General features: G+C 43.2%; 1 protein-coding gene across 2 annotated transcripts; it reads left to right on the top strand.

The window, feature by feature from the left end:
- Positions 1-1,528: 1,528 nt before the first annotated feature.
- CDPF1 (cysteine rich DPF motif domain containing 1) lies at positions 1,529-19,580 on the top strand. Of its 2 annotated transcripts, XM_024218910.3 has the most exons (5): positions 1,529-1,641; positions 11,087-11,207; positions 12,861-12,972; positions 18,724-18,906; positions 19,388-19,580. In XM_024218910.3, the coding sequence occupies exons 2-4, from the start codon at positions 11,095-11,097 to the stop codon at positions 18,871-18,873; spliced, it is 375 nt and encodes a 124-aa protein (XP_024074678.2). In that variant the 5' UTR covers positions 1,529-1,641; positions 11,087-11,094; the 3' UTR covers positions 18,874-18,906; positions 19,388-19,580. The 2 variants fall into 2 exon arrangements, with proteins under 2 accessions (XP_024074678.2, XP_024074677.2); XM_024218909.3 differs by having other exon boundaries at positions 18,724-19,580.
- The last annotated feature ends 2,127 nt before the right edge of the window (positions 19,581-21,707 follow it).

Below are 21,707 nucleotides of genomic sequence, written 5' to 3'. Positions count from 1 at the left end.
CTTTTAGACAATTAATGTTGTTTATGATAAGAATGATCTCTCTCATACTCAACAATAATTTCCTGGAGATAATTTTTTTCCACATTAACACTATTAACAGTTAACCCTTAAATAGTGCCCATAAATCTTGATTAATAAGTCATTTTTGGAGTGAAATCATTTGCATTATGATCTCATATTTTCCATATTATAGTGTAGAAAGATTAGTGTAAGATCACTATCATGAGAGCACTTTACAAATATAATGAGTCATACCCTGATCCCAACAATACCCACGCCCCGAGTAAATGGGCTGCATGCTAAGGAGGTCATACGCTTTGGAGAGTTCAAATTCCTCCCTCCAGGCTACAGAGCAGCTTCAGTGTAGCTCTGCAGCTGCTACTGGAACATCAGGTCTGTAGCAGACGTCACAGCTGCTCTATCTACATGGAGAGGAAAGGGGTTGCTACGTCCAATGAATCTGCAGTCATAGATACATGGGCTCCAAACCACTCTATCCCAAATCCACTACACAGCATATTAAGAACAGGGAGCCCTCGCTGGGCTCTACAGCCTGTTGGGGGCGGCACAGACCTCAGTGGGGTTCTGCATATGCTAGTTCCCCTGTCTGTGCAGGGGCGGTGGCCGTGACAGTGTTGGTGGTATGAGTGTGTGCACGTGCGGGGGTAGGGTTCCAACGTTGTATTTCAAAAATGAGGGACTGCACCACTATCATTATCATGATTATTAATTATTATTATTAATAATAAGCAGTACTCACCTACATTTGCCAGGGGAATTTCTTGCTGCTTTTTGCAACTCCCAATCTTGTTGTACGGAGGTGAAGCACGGGACAGGTAATTTTCTATTTAAATAAGGGACATCCCTTGTAATATGGGGCTGTTGGCAATGTTGATGATGGTGGGGGGGGGGGGGGAAGGAAGGGGGTCATAGTGGTTCTGGTGCATTCTGGTCCTGTGTAAGGGAAAGGCTGGTTATTTCGCCAATGTAACACCAAATATTACAGAATAAATAAAGGTTTGGCTCCTCAGTGTATTCCAAAGCAGCTGAGTGAAGCATGGGGATATAAACTTCTGTTGAATTTAATTCACAAAGTGACTAAGAAGTTCCCAAATGTTTGGGATGTTGGAAGTTTACCAGACTGGCAGATATTTCAGTCATTTTTCTGTGCAAAAGACCTATGCTACTGGAAAACTGGCAGAAACCAATGACTTATATCTTGTACTTTTGTCTCCCGTGTTTAATTCAGATTGGTATCCTCTAAACACACACACACCTGATCCAAAGTTCTCTAAATCTTTGAACTGAAAATACACCACCATGCAGATTATTTGGATTCTAACCTGAAGCCCTGGACAGGTTTCTCCATATATAATTTAGGACTCTTGCTCTGCTACAAAGCCCTAGCTATGCTTGGCACAGCAGCAGTTTGATCCACCCTGTTGATGTTGACTGAACACTGCTCCTTTAAAAAGCCTATGATGTCATCATGGGTAGTGCACGTGAACCAGGAAGTGTGCAGCTCAGATACTGGCTGCAGCCAGCAGCACAACAGCAGCAAGTTGCATCCCTGCAAGAGGGTCTGTTGAATTTGCAGGCATATTTCAGTGTTAAGTTTCCACTGGGTTGTTAGTAACAAAGGTAAGTTTTATTTTTAAAACATTATCAATATCTGGACAATATCCCTTTTAACTTGTAGTGCAACAGCCTGAATACACAGCAGCACCTTGGGTTCCTAATGCTAAGTAGATTCTGACACACTGCGTATATTGTTTGTGTCATTCAGTTTACGCACTGGCAGCTGGCACTGCCTAATGGAGTTAGAATCTATGTCTCCTAAGTGAATGGGCAATTAGACAACAGTTAGGCATTGATGCTCATTCCAGTGCCGTTAGTAAGAGATACTGATGTGGGTAACATTATGAAGGATGTAGATCTCTGTCAGTATGGGAGGCTGTTGTAAGTGATGAAAAGGCACCTTTGAATAAGAGAAGGGCCACAGAGATGTCAGGATTTTCTAAACAAGGGCCCCAAGATATCTCCCTCTTTTCCCAACTCTTGGTCCTGGGAAAAGTTCTGGTTATTTTTATTGGTTTATTTAGTTATCTCTCTTCTGTCCATGGAGACCCATTATTTACCAAGTATATTTCTGTGAAATTGTCTCCATGGAAAGAATTGGAACGGTTCATATTAAGCTGGTAGGGGAGTCTTTACACACGTATTACAAAATGCCAGCAAACTATGTGTGGTCTGCTGCTAGGTTTTGCATTGGCAGTGGTATACCTATGTCAGTTAGGAGTGTGATTTTGTTTTTAAAATGGATATAATTATACTGGTACACCCATAGCTCGGACGCAGTTATACCAGTAAAAAGGTCCTTTATATCAGTATAGTTTATTCCTCCTCCTGAATGGGAATAAATTATACTGCTCTAAGCTTCTTTATACCAATATAACTGCATCCATGTTCGGGGATTATACTAGCATAACTATACTGGTATAATTAAAGCAGTACCATTTTTAAGTAAAGACAAGCTTTTATCTGCACTCGGGGTCCCCAATCCTACAGTGCAGTGAAAAATGGTGCTCTCCCTTTGCTCTGGCTGAGGATGTGATGTGTTTTTCCAGGATAGGGAACAGCCCCAGCAGTTGGCACATTGAGCATTGTCATTTCACAGCCTAGGAACTGAAGTGCGAAAGTGAGAAGAATTGTAATGCTCCTTCCCTCAAACCAATGCAATGAAGCAGGACCCTGGATGCCCCACTATATAGGGGCACATCACATCAGTCTTGTGTCTTTTAGGGAGTGGAAGAGGGTTTTGCTGAAAAAAAGCACTAATTAATGGAGACAGCGTGAGAATCCGGAGACATGGATTCTATATGCTAACCTTTGCCATTGATTCACTGTGTAACCTTAGCCTTACCTACTTTACAGATGGGAGAAATTGAGGCTAAAGGAAAATTACTTGTCTTGTAACTCTGATTCTTTGAGATTATTGCAGAATTATCACTCTTGGGTCTCAAGCCTGCTGGAGGCTAACCAGAGCTAGCTCAGCACCTCTCCAATACATCAGCAGATGGGAACATTCCAGCCATGCAGCATTAGTGGTACTTGGCCCATTAGGGGCCTCAACAATCAGTTTTAAGCCAAAAGGTGACATTTTCATCTATGTAGAGCCATAAAAAGGCCCCATCCGCTCTCCTCCTCCTCGGCTGTGACCAAGGGAGATGAAGCAGAGCTGAGGATTGGGCCAAAATAACTTTTGGACAGGGTAGAGGGAAGAATTTGGACACCTCTACTTCAGAAAATAGGTTGTGCAGATCTAATAGTGAGTGAAACATCCCTAAGGTTTACAGTAAAAGGTGTTCTGCCTCAGACAGTGGCGATGACCTATACTAAGGTCACATCTTATCTAGGTCACACAGTAAAATATGGAAACAAACAATTATCAGACCTGGTTCTTTTATTGACAGCAATACCCAAGAAACTGTTGTTGAAACAAGCAGTTGGACCTTAATGCCTGTGTACTGTCCCAGGCCAAATAGCTCAAAGGATCCCTAAAATGAGGGCTGGGGAGAAGAACCTCTCCTAGATGAGCAGACTGGCTAAGCACACTGATAGAGGGCTGAATAAGGGCATTCAAGTGCATTATCCAGAGCACCTTAAAAATTCACAACATGGGGGGGCTTATTTATGGGGTGAGACTAATTCATATATGGATTGTGTGGGTGGCTACCGAAAACAGAGACTTACCTTACATCACTGGGTGCTATTGGCACTCAATCTTGTGAGCTCAGGTACTGGCACAGTGAAGCCATGGCAGCATGAGCTTCAGCATGGGTTGTACAAACCAACCCAGAACCCTTGGTACTGCCTCGTGGGGCTAACCCATGCTGAAACTCACACTGCCCTGGCTTTACTGCCCCAGGGCCTGAGCTAGCTGGATAAAGGCTAGCATGGGTAGGTCAGCTCGAGCTGCAATCACACCTAGTGACTGCAGTCTAGACATATCCTAGCTCAGCAGGTGTTGAAGTAACTAGTCCATGACTGAAGGATGTACAGTACTCCATTTGTAAGCCATACTGAAAGAATGACTGAAGTTTTGCTGCAAACTTTTTCCACCCTATTTACAAATCCTTCTGGCAGACTTCTTCCACTAAGGCTTTGAGATGCTCAAGAACCCCAAACTTCTAGACGTCTCTCCAGGAAAGGGAAACTCAAAAGTTAGAGTGGAGAGAACATCCGTGTTCTCCTCAAACATACTTGGCCAGATTCCTATCTTGATGGGATTGATCACTGGTATTTGAGACACAGCTAGAATGAGTATGTTCCCTAGCTCACATGCTAGAGTGCTTGGCTATACTAGAATAGGGTTCATGTACTAGGGAAATGGATGGAGTATATTAGTCAGGGTGGGTGTATGTGGAAAATGATATATGTAGGGATATAACTTCACTGGCTTTCAGTGTTTTGAGTTTGGCACTCTTGCCCCTTAAATACTTTTCATAGTTTTTTTTTTTTTATATATACACTTATGTGTATTTAACCAACCAGGCAGCTTTTCAGCTGTAACTCAGTCCTTGCTACTTAGTGGATGGTGTTAAGCAAACCAGAGAACATCTCATTTAGATTTTAGTGGAAAGGGCCAATCTCTTCTATATGCTAACTCTGAACTTTTCTCTAGCTACAGAGGAGTTCTGGCATTTTTTAGCAACCGCCTAATAACATCCACACACATGTACTCTTCTACATCACTGGAGCGATGATTTATGCTTGCCAAGATTATTTTAACAGTGCCAGTATCTTATTTCTCAACACATTAGGTTCTCTTTTGTTGCATATTTCTGCTTTAAAAAAATCACACCATGATTTTTGCAGTTTGGAAAGTGTTAAGTTTAGACTGTGTTTAAGACCAGTGGTACTTTCATCTGCATTTGTGTGGCCCACTGTAGCTATTCTTAAATGGTAACCTGGAGGAAGGCGAGAACAAGCACTGTGATAGAGCATTCCTACCTTATTTTCCACCAGGGAAATTGCTTTAACAAAGCTGTCATAAATTAACTTCAGTAAGGACAAAATCAGTTCAAGCAAGGAGGTGGCCTGATGCTGTACCTCCCTAACATGCTGAGAATCTTCTGAGCTGGTTTAGTTATGGGGCTTATTCTATCTCTTATTCCTACCACGTGCCTCCCCTAAAATTTTCACCCTTGAAGGGAATGAGGAGGGGACAAACACTTGAGCTAGCAGAGAATCCCTATTAACAGTATAGAGCCAATAACACACAGTTGAGCAATTCTGATTCTAACCACTAGAGGACATAGGTACATATACACCTCTACCCCGATATAACGCAACCCGATGTAACACGAATTCCGATATAACGCGGTAAAGCAGTGCTCCGGGGGGGGCGGGGCGGGGCTGTGCGCTCCGGCGGATCAAAGCAAGTTCGATATAACGTGGTTTCACCTATAACGCGGTAAGATTTTTTGGCTCCCGAGGACAGCGTTCTATCGTGGTAGAGGTTTACTGTATACACACTCACCACTTAATTATAGTATGCTGCAACATTTAGCCTCATCATGGAATCCTCCTCCTCACAATGCACTGAAATTCTTCTTAGTATATATACTCTTACTTGGAGATGCCTGCCTTATCCAATTTTCTTTTTAAATGTTGACGTTCTCTTTTCCTTGTTAAATCTTAAAGAAATATATACATTGAGTCTGCAGCATCTAAAGAGACACATTTTTGAGCTGTAGCTTGTGTTTTAAAAGTTCTTTACTCAAGGAAAGGATTTGATAGCATATTTTACCAACCCCCTTGACTCGCTTTGCATATTCGAAGATTCTTAGGACTTTTCAGTTACTTTGCTTGCTTTCATGTTTAAAACTATCTTCAGGGCTAGTCTGATGGCGTTCTGGATTGCATGTCATGTTGCCACTTGGGAGACATAGTAAGGCTAGCCCCAGGCTCTCTAAGTAGTGGGGCTAGGGTATGCTGTGGTAATACACTCAACAGCTAGAGGGAGGCTGTGCATTGCAAGTGAATAATGGATAGCAACACTGAAATAGCCTCCTGTCCTCAGGGAGTCACACACTGCAGATAGAGGGAGACAGGAGGATTTAATTCCGTGAAATGATCTCCTGGAATGAAAGGATAACTGAAAGCCATATGATGGCTATGCTCCAGTTGGCCATTATTCTCAATTCCTGACTAGTTACCCTAAATCAAGGTAGGGCAGGTGAAAGGAAGATCCGTATTCATATAGGAGAAGTAGGGAGACAGCAAAGAAATGACCTACAAGTACCTGAATGGCATCAACAGGAAGGAGCTGGGCAGGGAGGGAGGGAACTGTTCTGAGTGAATTAACTAGAAATAATGGATGGAAGAGAAAAATGCTTTTAATAATAAGATTTATTGAACAACAGATTAGCTTTCTAAGGGAGGTGATTGCATCCCCAGTGCTGATTTCTGGGTTAGACAAAGTACTCCAGAGTAATTCTGCATTAGCTGGGCTAGGGACTGGGGACCAGCTCCCACAAGCAGGGCTGGCTCCAGGCACCAGCTTAACAAGCAGGTGCTTGGGGCGGCCAAGGGAGAGGGGGGGCACATGTGGCAATTTGGGGGTGGCAGGTCTCTCACTCCCTCTGGGAGCGAAGGACCTGCTGCTGAACTGCCGCCGCCGATCGCGGCTTTTTTTTTTTTGCTTGGGGCGGCAGAAATGCTGGAGCCGGCCCTGCCCACAAGGTACTGAGCAGCTCCTGCACTCTTGAATTGAGGACACTGAGCACCTTGCAGGATTAGGCCCTGAATGTTCTTCTGGTAGGTCATCACTATCTGTAAATAATATGAGAACACCCTGCATGGTAAACCAAGTCCCCCAAACAGACTTAATTTGAAAGGATTAAAGGTGTGTCAGTGCAAGGTTTTTCTTGACACCCTATCAAATTGTTTATCTGTGTGGGAACAATATATGTATTGTATAGTTTCTCTAGCTCTTCAGTCACTCAGGGCTCCTCTGAAGGATCAAGAGTCAGTGCTTAAAATACACATTGTAAAGACCTGTGCTAATGAGAGCAGAAGTCTAGAAAGTCAGATTCCTTACTGTCACCGACCCTGACCATTTAATGGCGATTTATTATTTCTGGCATGCTTTACAATCTTCCCAGCACAACGCTCCGAGCAGAGCAGCTCAGAAGTTGTTAGGAGCCCTGAGAGAACTGCATTTAGACCCATCCATCCAAATCCACCATACATCAGTCAAGGAAACATTCCCTTATCCCTCCACTAGACTAAACTGTGTCTTAATTAGAAGTGTTTTCTTGGAATTGAATTAAAATATATATTGCACCACCATAGCATCGGGGCACCTCCCCCCACCAGGTTTCTAACTGCACTTGTAGCTTGATGCTACAAGGTGCTGGGCACTCTGACCCCAATCCAGTAAAACATTTAAATAAACATCTGTTTAACATTAAGCACATGAGTAGTTGCATTCATTTCAATGTATGTACTCACATGCCTAAAGTTAGTAGGTGCTTAAGTCCTTTGCCTTAGGACCAAAACGCTCCGTGCCTTGCAGAATCAAGCTGTAAATGAGCAATATTAACAAGTTTTCCATTAACCACAAGCTTGCCAGATAATATTACACATCACTGGAATACGGTGCTTCTTCAGAAATTCCCTGTTGTCTGAGATGATGTGGGCATTTTAAAGGAGGAAACAGATACCAACACCTGGAAAGGTTTTGAGTCACTTTAGGCCACTGCTTCAGCTGTAATGATTACCAAGGGTTTATTTTTAAAATGTTGTTCCTCCTTGGGAGCTCTCTGCAGCGTCGAGACACTGTGTCCTGCCCAGCAAAGGAGCAGTTTCTGGTTGATTCGTCATGTGTTGCGTGGAGAGAAGATACTATTTCCTGATAGTGAATTTGTTAGCATGGCCATTTTACAGCCTGCCTAACTGAGAAAATACTAGAGGACGTTTGGTCAGGGTATGAGGCTCAGGAAAAATGCAGTTCCAGTTGCATCAGCTACATCAAGTTTCATGTAAGTGGCTCATTGCTTTGACTGCAATGGAAGCAGTATAGGTTCACCTAATCCAGTCACTGCCTCACAGGCAGGATCACATGATTTTCAACTGCCGTAGCCAGAAATGTTTCTACATATACATCATTCCTTCCCCTTTAGTAGTCCCTGAGCCATGTCTATTCTAGATGCCAGCAACTCCTTTCGGTATCTAATATTTTTCAATTCAGAACCCTGAGTTATCTTGTCTTTTAATCTGAACTCTCACACTCCACAATCTGAGACCCCCCTCATAGATACTGTAATTTGATTTTATTTAATGCCTTACTTCAAACGATCCTCATTGGCCCACTGTGCATTCTTTACCACTATTTGAATGATTGTTTAATTTGGTGACCCAAATTGCATACAGTACTCTAAATGAGGTCATAGAATCTCATTTGGATACAGGGAGGTATTTGTTTTGCTACTAACTACACATGGAGGAGTTTTTTGGTCATCTAAAATGAAGGCCTCACAACAGATCCTTGAAGTGCATTTTGTACATAGCTGACTTTAAGAACCTCTGCTTGAAACAATACATGGCACATACACAGCCCAGATCTAATCCAAAAATCTCAAAGCGTCTCACTGCCCCTATGAGGAAGCTAAAAGATGTAGAGGGCTCCCACAGAGATGAAGTCACCTCAGGCATTGAAGGTAGTAGCATCATTAGAGTATGAAGTGAGGAATAGGCTGTACAATTGATACTGCTGGGGAATTTTAGTTACAGAGGAATATGAGTCTGTTCCTGAAGTGAACTCTGTTTGGGAGACTGAGATTAACACACCTAAATCCCCAAGCTTGCATTGTGATCTGTGTGGGAAGATTGCTGAACCTGTGTGGAGTCTCCTTGACCTCAGTCCATTGTGATCCTTGCAAGTGCAGGATTCAGCCCCCTTCCTCCTTTGGAAAGTGTCACACACTATTTAATGACAAGTGGGCAGGATCCCCTTCTTAATTCATCTGAAAAATAGAATCTCCAGCAGCCCACGGTTCCCTCACACTTTGCTGGGACACTCCTACAGTACTGACCCCGAAGGAAGGGTCCAAACCACTAGCACCAAGGTGAGTGTCGGGCATGGGGGGGGGTAATCTGTCACCAGGGCCACCACTTCTCCCTGGAGCCAAAGCATATGCTGCAACACACAGTCTCAGTCAAGGAGGTTTGTGCTTTAAACAGAGGTGGGGGGGGGGGGGGGAAGAAAAACAAACAAAAAAAAAAAAGGACCAGAACACAGTCCTAACTTCATTCTTGGCCCAGGTTTCAGGGCCACCCCTTCCAGGGGTCTCTTGCACTCCAGTTCCTAGCAGCCTCCTGGCCTCAGTAGGTTTACCAACTTTCCAATTTCTTAAAACCAGATGCTACAGGCCCCTTCCCCACTTACTCACTCCCCCTCCCCTGGGACTCACCTGCTGCCTGCAGAGCCAGGCTGGGAGCAAACATGGAGCCTACCTGCCCAGGAGATGCAGGTTGGAGGCAGCCCTGAGTGAGAAGGGACTGATACAGGTTGATTAACTGGTACCCCCCTCACTGTTCTGCACCTCACACTGGCCCCTCCCAGTCCCCACACCCAGCTAGCAGGGAACAGGTTGGCAGTAGTATTTACAGGCAGTAACCCTAGGGTGACCAGATGTCCTGATTTTTGGGTCTTTTTCTTATATAGGCTCCTATTACCCCCACCCCCCTGTCCCAATTTTTCACATTTGCTGTCCGGTCACCCTAAGTAACCCCCTATTCCAGCACTCCTGCAGGCAGTAACTAGACATTTGGTGTCCAGTCAGTACTTCTGATTGGACACTGTATATGTCCCCTTTTGACCAGAATTTTTGGTTGAAAACCAGACATGGTAACCCTAAGCCTCAGTCAGCTCTGCTTCCTCACTAGGACAGCATCTACAGGGCTACTTCCCTAAACCCCTAGCTCTGGGGACCCACCACCAGTGCTAACACCACTCCACTGTGATTTATTCCCCCACACAACTGCCCACTAGCAGCCCTTTATAGGACCAGATGGAGCCCAACCCTCTTTAATTAGCTGGACTAGGCTCACCTGCTCCAGTCCAGGGACGCTGGGCTAAGTCTATCCACAGAGACCAGCTATCCTTTGACAGGGTCTCGTTCAGTGCTGACCCAGCCCAGATCTGTCAGGGTCACAGTACAAGATGGTACTGCTGTTAGACCTGAAAGGGTTAGGGGTTAGCAGTAGGAAACTGGAAAAACAGAACTCATTTTTGATAACTTTCAAATATGGCACAATAGTTGTGCCCATGGAATTGTGCATTTGTGCATGCCAATCAGGCAACCTTGTGTGCAACCAAGTAGCCAGGTGTGGATGTGTGTTAATTTTGTGCATACACACATACAGTGCCTGTGTTAAAATTGGTTGCATGTGTCTGATTATATCAGAATGCAATCTGTAATATGCACCAAACCAAGCTTTTTGAAAACTCAGAAAGATGTGGCCTGGGTTGAAAGTGAATGGAAACTAGAGAGAACACAGTTCTTATTGTTGATTAGTCAAGATTTTGAAAAACATGTGCATAAAGTTAGGCCCCTAAAGCCCTTTTTAGGCATGTTGGCTGAAATTTTCCAAGCTGTCTGGGGGATTTAGACACCTAGGCTGTTCAAATCCTCAGGCAGCTTTGAGACATCTAAGCCCTAAATGAGCAGCTTGCTTACTTTAATGGGAGCTGCTGGGGGACACAGCACTTAAAAATCAGGCCACTTGTGTAGGAGCCTAAATACAGCTTGAGGACCCTAGCTGTAAGCACTTACTGGTTTTTTAAATTATTTTAGGGGGTAGAGAGTATTAGTTTTCAATGTGAGAAGAGGAGAGGTAAAAACAGGATCTCCCTTTGATGTTTACTCTTCAGACCCTTTGTGCTGCTATCCAAAATTCTTTCTCTGATATTGGTGAGGCTAGATAGGACTACTGGAGTAGTTCAGTTTAATTACCTTTCATAGGTGCTCCCAATACTGCATTTTGAATCTAAAAGGATTTGTTTTCATGTATGTAGCTTTATAGATGGATTCCCGCAAAGAAGCCCAGCCGAAAGGAGACTTTGAATGCCAACTATGTGGGCTAACAGCCCCATACAGCTATTATGGGCAGAAACCCCCAAACACTCATTCTGTTGTGTAAGTACAATCTCTTCTGTGGTAGCTCTCGTTGAACGTATTTGGATTTTAGAAATCTCACACTGGGGAATGATGCAATATTGCACAAAATGCCTTGTATATCAACTAATTGGTGCCTTAATTAATGCCTGGGTTAAATGCATGTGGTAAACCACATTTTGTAGGGTTGTTTAAATAGTTTTCCATATAATATAGAAGATCTTTAGAAGTGTATTTGCCTGAATTAGACAAATCTCTGCTAGAACAGATAGGTACAGCATGGCCCAACAACTGTGCAGTCAGAATTCAATCTTGCCAAATGCCAAGCTCTCCAGCAAACCACTTACCCATGTGCTTAACTTCAAGAACATGAGTAAATCCATTGAGTCCATCCAAGTCAATGAGACTACCTGGCAGAGGCCTGAAGTCAATGGGACTTAAGGTTAAGTACGTGCTTGGCTGGGTTGAGGCCAGATGGCTGAGCACATTGTAAAATGGTAACAACTGTTGATCAGTACCAGCTTGGTCTGGCATTGGACCATGACTTAATGGGAGACAGTCTTGCCTCATCAGGATGGTCCTCATATATGAATCCAAGTGCCAGTAGGCTTCTAGTCTTCCTCTAGTCAGAAGAACTAAGAACCATGTTTTTGCAATGGGGACATGAATGTGAAGCTAAAACTGGGTTATTCAGTGAAATGGCAACATAGTACCAAAAAAATTATTCCCCATACTCTCCTTGTTCATGTTTTTCTGTTCTGCTATTTCTAATGTAAGCTGGGCAAAATTCAGGCTAGAGCAGAAGACATGCCCGAAGACCAGAATTTGCATCAAATAAACCCTATGTTAAGGGTGTAAATGAGTCTTAATTACACCTAGGCAAAGCACTGTGTATTCATTAATTCTTTGGGGCCTAGTGTCCTACAAGGCTTATAGACCAGCTTTTCTACCCAGAACTAATGGCTATAATGCTTTAAATTCCAGGATAGTTCAATGTTTGAGTAAACACCTCCCTTCCCCCACATTACCAGTTACATAAAAAGGGCAGCACGGGGGTATAAGACTACTTTTGGGTTTTTCTGTTCTGTTGTCCATTTCACTGTGAATTTATTTCTGATTTAAATCAAACTCATCCAATAATGAGCCAGTCTTGCAAGGCTGTGAGCAGACGCATAATTGACTTCATTGAGGAGCCATCTGGCATGCCTGGGAAGACCAAGGCCTTTGTCTTTCCCCCTCCTGAAGCTGCCAACTTCTTGAAATGCATCACCTTAATTCTCTTGAGCAGCAGGGTAGCCTGAGCTGGTAAGAGTTAAAACAGGAGTATTTTACATCACTATTTTGCTGCCTGCCAACAGCTCTTGCCAACGAGAGTTTGAATTTTAGGTTTACAGAAGTGACATAGCTAGGAGTAGTAAAGGCATTTATATGTAAATGCAGAACTTTTGAAACAGACTCCAAATTAAAAACCGCACAGTTGAATGGCCTGAACTGAAACGGTGTTTAATTTGGCTATGTAATAGTAAAAATGTAGGTTAAAACAATGTGGTTAAAAATTGTGTGGAATACCTATTACGGCAATAATAATGAATCGGTTGCTAAGAGATCTTCACGTGGAAAGAACAGACACAGGTTGAAATTGGTTTTTTAAAGCATGGAATTATTTTCTTCTAGCCTCCTGGAAGAAAGCTATGTCATGAAAGATCCTTTCGTCCCTGACAAGGACAAATTCCTTATCCTTGGATCTCAGTGCAGTTTGTGTAACAGACGGGTGTGTGTGGGCACAGTAAGTAACATGTGATACATGGTGCATTTTTTGCGCTCATTTTTGTTCCAGCCTATTGGTGAAAGATCAAACAGCAACAGGGGAGAACCAAAGAGTCTGTATGTTTGTTTTTGTTTTCAATGAGCTACCTTTTTGTCCTGCCAATTCTCATAAACGTTGTTCCATATATTAAATGAGAATGTGTACAAACTTGCTGCAGGTCATGCTTTCAAAAGAATGAAATCCACACTCCCAACTGCAGCGCTCTTTCAGTGAGTAGAAGTGCTAGGGAGTCGTAGATCTCTTTCCAAACCTTCAGATCCCTTTGCGATTACAACAGACCATGGGACAAATTCTGCCCCCTCTTTACTGTCCCAGCAGTGGATCGGGGTGATGAACGTACCACAGCTTGCTGGACTTGTTCCATCCCCAGTGCAGTCACAGCATAGGGCCTCCATAAGTCCTTTCTGTTGCCCTCTTGCAAACCCTGGTGTAGGAGTCATGCTGGGGCAGGGGACAAAGCGGAGATTGGAGCATGGTGTGATAGCACAAATGGGCAATTGAGACATTTCAAATTCTGATGCAAGGCAGCATTTGTTGAGGAAGCAGATGAAAATACAGAATATTGTATAGGAGAAAGATAGTGAGGCCAAATTCCTCTACGTTCCATTGATCAAGGTAATATTGCAGGAATGTAGCATATATAAATTTGGGCCAGCGACAGTGGGTCAAGTTCAAGTATAACTCTTTTGACTTCAGAGAAGTTACACCAGGGATGGATTTGGTTCCCTATGTTCACTGGGGCAAAATTAAGTCATAACAACTACAAGTTTTCTAAGACTTTCTCCTTATAGCTTTATTTCCCCTTCTGAAATTCTCTTCCATTGCTTAGATTTATGGAAATCAGAAAATTATCAGATGACAAACAGATTTGTTTCTTCTTCTGAAGTCTTGAGTCATTTGAGGGCTTCAGTGGGAAATGGATTGAACCCTTGAAGCTGTTTGTCTGCAGCTGAGTTATTTAGCAATGTAAAGGAGTAAATCAGGCACACTTAACTGAGTACATCCCTAAATTCAGGATACTTTAACAGCTGATATACATAAGATTTTCAACTGGCATTTTCAATTCCACCAATTAAATTTATCACAGATTTGGAGTTTCAACCAAACACACATTAATAGGAAAGTGGGAGCTACCATTTGTAAGTTTAAAGGATTAGTGCAGTTTATTAAGTATTTGAATTCATTTGGCATAACAATGCATTAGGCATTTAGGCCTTCTGTTAGAAGCCTTTTCTAATAGTCAGAGGGTTGTGGTTCTTTTAGGAACCTTTTTCTGTATGAGCTTTCAAGATTTTCCTAGATAGTATCTTTCCTAACAAAAACCTGGAGCTTCTCAGTGATAGCAATAAACGTGCCCACCTGAATAGCTGTCTTTTGCCTGTTCAAGTTAGCTAAATCAGTGGGATCAGGGCCACAAGTGTGCAAGGAACTGGGAATACCTCCTAAACTGGCCTGACTCGATATAAAGCCAAATGTGTGAAGATGGTTATCAAATGCATTTAGCAATAACACTCAGCATTTCTGGACTGTTTCAATCAAAAATAAACCAGCAGAGGAGCTATTTGTACTCTGTTGTGGGTTGTGTAACTTAACAGTAATATCTTAAAACATCCCTGGCCAATGTACCTCAGTATGGTGTACAATGCCATGCAAAGAAAGCAGTTTTAAAACCCCCGGGGTCCAAAAGGAGAAGTGATAGATAGATGGCCAAGTGCTTTTTTTGCCTCTGTCTTTACGAACAAGGTCAGCTCCCAGACTACTGCACTGGGCAGCACAGTATGGGGAAGAGGTGACCAGCCCTCTGTGGAGAAAGAAGTGGTTCAGGACTACATCTCTACTCTGATATAAAGTGACCCAATATAACAGGAATTCGGATATAACGCGCTAAAGCAGCGCTCCAGGCGGGCGGGGCTGCGCACTCCGGTGGATCAAAGCAAGTTTGATATAACATGGTAAGATTTTTTGGCTCCCGAGGACGGTGTTATATCGAGGTAGAGGTGTATTTAGAAAAGCGGGATAAGCACAAGTTCATGGGGCCGGATGCACTGCATCCGAGGGCACTAAAGGAGTTGGTGGATGTGATTGCAGAGCCATTGGCCGTTATCTTTGAAAACTCATGCTGATTGGGGAAGTCCTGGAAAAAGGCTAATGTAGTGCCCATCTTTAAAAAAGGGAAGGAGGAGGATCCGGGGAACTACAGGCCAGTCAGCCTCACCTCAGTCCCTGGAAAAGTCATGGAGCAAGTCCTCAAGGAATCAATTTTGAAGCACTTAGAGGAGAGGAAAGTGATCAGGAACAGTCCGCATGGATTCACCAAGGGCAAGTCATGCCTGACTAACCTAATTGCCTCCTATGACAAGATAACTGGCTCTGTGGATGATGGGAAAGCAGTGGATGTGTTATTCCTTGATTTTAGCAAAGCTTTTGATACGGTCTCCCACAGTATTCTTGCCAGCAAGTTAAAGAAGTATGGGCTGGATGAATGGACTATAAGATGGATAGAAAGCCGGCTAGATCGGGCTCAACGGGTACTGGTCAATGGCTCCATGTCTAGTTGGCAGCCAGTATCAAGCGGAGTGCCCCAAGGGTTGGTCCTGGGGCCGGTTTTGTTTCATATCGTCAGTGATCTGGAGGATGGCGTGGATTGCACCCTCAGCAGGTTTGCAGATGACACTAAACTGGGAGGAGTGGTAGATACGCTAGAGGGTAGGGATAGGATACAAAGGTATTTAGACAAATTAGAGGATTGGGCCAAAAGAAATCTGATGAGGTTCAACAAGGACAAGTGCAGAGTCCTGCACCTAGGTCGGAAGAATCCCATACACTGCTACAGACTAGGGACCGAGCGGCTAGGCAGCAGTTCTGCAGAAAAGGACCTAGGGGTTACAGTGGACGAGAAGCTGGATATGAGTCAACAGTGTGCCCTTGTTGCCAAGAAGGCTAACGGCATTTTGGGCTGTATAAGTAGGAGTATTGCCAGCAGATCGAGGGAGGTGATCATTCCCCTCAATTCGACATTGGTGAGGCCTCATCTGGAGTACTGTGTCCAGTTTTGGGCCCCACACTACAAGAAGGATGTGGAAAAATTGGAAAGAGTCCAGCGGAGGGCAACAAAAATGTTTAGGGGGCTGGAGCACATGATTTATGAGGAGAGGCTGAGGGAACTGGGATTATTTAGTCTGCAGAAGAGAAGAATGAGGGGGGATTTTATAGCTGCTTTCAACTACCTGAAGGGGTTCCAAAGAAGATGGATCTAGACTCTTCTCAGTGGTACCTGATGACAGAACAAGGAGTAATAGTCTCAAGTTGCAGTGGGGGAGGTTTAGTTTGGATATTAGGAAAAAATTTTTTACTAGGAGGGTGGTGAAGTACTGGAATGGGTTACCTAGGGAGGTGGCGGAATCTCCTTCCTTAGAGGTTTTTAAGGTCAGGCTTGACAGAGCCCTGGCTGGGATGATTTAGTTGGGGATTGGTCCTGCTTTGAGCAGGGGGTTGGACTAGATGACCCCCTGAGGTCTCTTCCAACCCTGATATTCTATGATTATAAGGCCTGGTCTACAGTGGGGGGGGGGGGGGGGGAAATTGATCTAAATTATGCAACTTCAGCTACGTGAATAACGTAGCTGAAGTTGACGTACTTAGATCGACTTACCATGGTGTCTTCACTACGGTGAGTCGACTGCTGCCGCTCCCCCGTCGACTCTACCTGCACCTCTCGCCGAGCTGGAGTACAGGAGTCAACGAGAGAGCTCTTGGGGATCAATTTATCGTGTCTAGACTAGATGCAATAAATCGATCCCTGCTGGATCTATCGCTGCTCGCTGATCCGGCCGGTAGTGAAGACATACCCTCAAAATAACATCTGACCACTTAGGGTATTTTGCAAAAGAAGGAAAGCTGAACAGATACATATTTGGAAAGACTGGGAAGTGAATTTTGCTCCTTGATGCTCACCACAGCAAAGGCTTGAGTGGGGGCATGATTGTGGGATCCTTAAATGGTAGATGGTAATGGACTGCTGACTCCCAGCAGGACAAGCATCAAAGAAAGAGATCTTGAATACACCCAGGGTCTACATCTTAGAGGACTTAAGAACCAGTATGATGCAGAGTCTTGTGATTAAAGCAATGGACTTGGGAAGCCTGGGTTCAATTCCCAGCTCTGCCCCAGACTGCGGGTGTAATCTTAGGCAAGTCTCAATCTCTGTGGGCCTTGGTTCATCATCTCCAAAAGGGGATACAAGGCTTCCTTCGTGTCTTCTTACCTTGTAGGCTCTTCAGAGCAGGAATTGTCTCTTGCTGTATGTAGGGACAAGGCCCTGATCCCAGGTGTGACCTGTCAGTGCTACTAGAATAAAAATAATAATAGCAGGGCCAATTTAAAAACTGAAAATCACCACTCTGTCAGTGGCATTATAAAGAATGAAGGGCAGCCAGGGACAGTAGGCTGTCTAGATGGTATAACAAATACCCATACACTGGAAAGCCCCATCTCTGAGACTTGGTCTGAAAATGTATGTCCTAAAGTAATACCAACCTGTCTCACTACTGAATGCATGAAAGCACCAAATTTACTTAGTACCTGTAAGAAAAACATATAAAAAGGCATATTATTTATTAGCCTTGAAGAATAATCATTAGTCCCAAGAATAATCCTCCAGCAATACCAATGCCAGCTCCATGCATGAAATCCCAGGAGGAACCTAGTGGTCTACACCAGCAGAACCATAAACTTTGGTCCCACTACAGGGCAAAGAAACAGATGCATTAATAACCTTGTCTTCAAGGTTGGCCAACTTGTGCATTGCAAATTGGATTAAAATATCCTAGCTATGCTTTCACCTCTTCCTTTATAACAAGTATCTGGCTAGAGCCAACTGGGTCAACATTTTTGGGCCTACAGCATTGGCTAATCATCTGTGAAATATGCTAGATCCAAGAGTCACCACACAATAGAATCAGGGAAAACATTGGCCTTATTCACAACAGATGTGGCAGTACCCCAGCAAAAACTCAAGCAGGAGTAATCTACATGGCCAACTCCAATTTAGCTACAAGAGTTTTCTCCCCTCAATACCACCTTTTTCTCCCCCCAAAGAACTAATTTAAGAAGGCAGTGGTAAATGGATAATTTTACAGTTGAATTAAACTATGTTTTAGATTCCATTGTTCATTGATAAAGCATTTCTGAGGAGTTCACCACCACAATGTCTGTGTACCTGGTTCTGTGTCCATGGCAACACTAAGCATATAGATCAGTACAAAGAATAGTACATTTTGTAGTGGGCTGTGGACCACGGCGCAGTTGAAGTTACAGTAAAGCTGGGCACTGCCATAAGAAATGGTGTCTCTCATAACCTCCTTTGTGGCAATGTGTAAAGACCACAATTGCCTTTAACCCTTAATTGGGGTTGGAGGGAGAAAGCTTCCTACCCCACTGAATGAACCAGGAATGATCTCTCCATTAGTGGGGAAGCTACATGAGCTGAATGGAGGAGGGAGAACACTGAATACAAAGTATGGTTTATAGCAGTGTTTCTCAATGACTGGATCATGGACTGGTGCCAGTCCCTGAGATCTCCCTGACGCAGCTTAGGAAGGCAGCAAGCCGGTCCCTGGGATCAAAAAGGTTGAAAAACACTGTTTAGAAAAGCTGTAACGTAACCAATTCCATTTTTCTATACTGCTAATTATACATATATTTTTACAGGAATGTAGTCTATTCTACTCAAAAAGGTTCTGCCTCCCCTGCGTTAATGAAAACCTACAGGAGTTTCCTTTGGAAATACGACAAGACTTGGATAAAAGGAAGTCTCATTCAAAATCCCACCCCTCCAAAAAAACAGATGCAAGAACTTAAATTAAAAACAACTGGAAGAGACACTGCTCAGAGGTTTTTTTGTTGGACCTAAAAATGTAGATTTTTGTAAAGATGATGTTTAGGCAATTTACTACCAGTACAAGTATTTTCATGACAGTTCTTTAAGTTAGTTTGGATTTAGGTATTCCCATTGAGTGTTTGCAGTGCAGGCACTGCAGCACTGGGCTACTGCAGGAGAACCAGAAAGGGAAGCAGCCAAGCCTGTGGTCACTGACCAGGTTACATGTAGTGCAAATATTAAACAGCGTAAAGGTTGGAAAATAAGTCAGAATTTTACAGTTTTTAAGAGCTAGCGTGTTAGACATTTACGTGCAAGTGTTAGTAAAAATACAGGCAACATTCTCAGTCGTTTGTCAGGATAGTGCAACTGAAGACGATTTACACCAGCTGAGAATCTGGCCCATAATAGTTAACTTGACAGTATCACTTTACTAAGGTTATGATAGACAAAGAACCTGATGCCTTCTGACTCTTCCCCTCCCCGCCCCCCAAGTTTCTGTTCTACAGCACGCGATCACAGAGCATATCAGAATGGATATTCATAGAAAAGTATGTGGTCTGGAGGCCATTGCGTCAAGACTAATGCCACATGATGACTTCTGCAAGCAGATAAACTTGCAATGGAACATATCAGCTGATACTTACAAGACTGCAGCCACTTTTCACTCCAACTTCCAATGATGTGGAAACAGAATGGGGGGGTGGGGGGGGAGAGTGGGAAAGGATTCCTTCCTAGGTGCAGCGTTTCCTTTACAAATTAGAAAAAGAGAATGCTTTCCAGATCATTTTTTGTTCTTGACTGGACAATATGATTTATTTGGAAATAATAAAGTTCAGCCAGTATACTCTGTCAGATTAACCCTTGCCTGTCTTGGGCAATTAGAGAGACATTCAAGAGAGATTTAAATTAGGCTGTGCGGGTTTAAACAATTATTATTGAAATGATGGCCTTTATTGATTTTGCTTTACTTGCATGGGATATTTTATAGAAAAATTAAAGTCAATGTGAATTTTAACCTGATTTTTTTTTATAACAAGTAAATGGTTAATTTGCCAAAATAATCCATTACAGAGTGGAGTTAGCTGTACCAAGCGATTTGTTTGAGATCAGTGTTGAATGAATATTTAGAGAGATGGACACTGACTGCAATATTTTAATCTACTAGGGCTGCAGATTAATACTACATTGACTAACGTGGTCAGAAACTAGTATGTTGACAGCAGTCTGAGTGCTGGACTACCCACTGATTCACACAGTGTAAATTAAACAATCAGATGATAACTTTCACTCAGGGCTGACCCAGGCCAGATTTGAGCTAGTGGCCTCGATCAGGGGTTCTCAATCTTTTTCTTGCAGAGACCCTCTCCACAAAATGCTATAAAAATTCCACGGACCACCTGTGCCACAACAACTGTTTTACTGCATATCCAGTAGATTAAAAGCCAGGGCCGGCATTCAGGGTAGCAAGCAGGGCAATTGCATGCCACAGGGGGCCCCGCAAAGCTAAGTTGCTCAGACTTCGTCTTCAGCCCTGGGTGGCGGGCCTCAGGCTTCGGCTTTCTGCCCTGGGCCCCAGTGAGTCTAACGCTGGCCCTGCTCTCGGGTTTATTTTGGCAGACCCCCTGAAACTTGCTCGCAGCCCCTCAGAGGGCCCCAAACTCCTGGTTGAGAACCACTGGCCTAAAGGTCAAACTCCAGAGCTCATTACTATTCCTCTGAGTCATCTAGTCCCACAGAAAGCAGAGCTTTGCTATCTTAACTTAAAAGCGGACTAGTCAATTCCACATTGCTTGTAGGAACAGTAGTGTCCAGTCATTCTAAAGAAATGTAATTTAAACAGCAGGGCCTCTTTGATCACTACAGTACCTGTTTATTATAATGATATGAGGGTGGCTTCTACTGTGATATCATCACTGGTGAATAAATTACAAGGTTGAAGTCAGGTGGTTACAACAAACAAACACAGAGTCCAAAGGCTACTCAGTGCAAATACTCACAAGAATAAGGCTTGTAGGATTGGACTCTTAGGCCTCTCACAGTCCTGGAACTGGTTCTGTGTGGACATCTTTGGAGCTACATGGAGTTCCATGGAATGCAGCAGGGCTCCAGTTAGACAAAGATGTTTGCTGACCAATTGCAGGAGCAGGACCTTTATTTACAACTTAGCTTGCAAACTTCTGAGCTATCAGCTTTTTATGGGAAAAAATTGCTTTTGCATAGCATCCCACATTTCTACAGCATCACCCAAACAAGATCAAAGAATGTACATGCTTTTGCATTATCTACACTTGTGTGTAAGCCAGAACTTAACCTTTTGGATTTCCTTCTTAGTCAAATTTTCATGGGAAAAATTGCATTAACAGAAGGTGTTCCCATCCAGAAAAAATAGATCTGGAATGTTAAACTTACCAGAGTGTAAAACAGACCACTTTACATTTCAAATTTATGTTAAATGTCTACAGTCAGAAAAAAAGCTTTGAAAATTGTAGCTAATCGTGGGCGGGTAACTAAGTCTCACCTAACTCTAAAACTAAGGTTGCAAAAAGCAGAGAGAGATACATGATGGGAAGGTAATAATGTACTTTTCTTGTTTAAAAAAATATAGTAATTATGTATTGGTGTCTGCCAGCTTATGTGAAAGTGGATGGTAATTTTGTACCAGGAGGGATCCTTCTAAAAGACCCTGAAACAAAGGGATTTTAACACAAATTAGACAGCATTTAAAACAGAAGGGGTGGATGGGGGAAAAGAAAGGCTGCTGTCTTGAATGTAGGTTTCAAAAGGACACATCATCTTAGACATGTTGAAAGAA

This window comes from Terrapene carolina, unplaced genomic scaffold (assembly GCF_002925995.2).
Source record: "Terrapene carolina triunguis isolate 2854851 unplaced genomic scaffold, T_m_triunguis-2.0 Scaffold112, whole genome shotgun sequence".
Taxonomy (NCBI): Eukaryota; Metazoa; Chordata; order Testudines; family Emydidae; genus Terrapene; species Terrapene triunguis.
The sequence above is the reverse complement of the archived record's forward strand: the minus strand, read 5'-3'. Positions and strand labels throughout refer to the sequence as shown.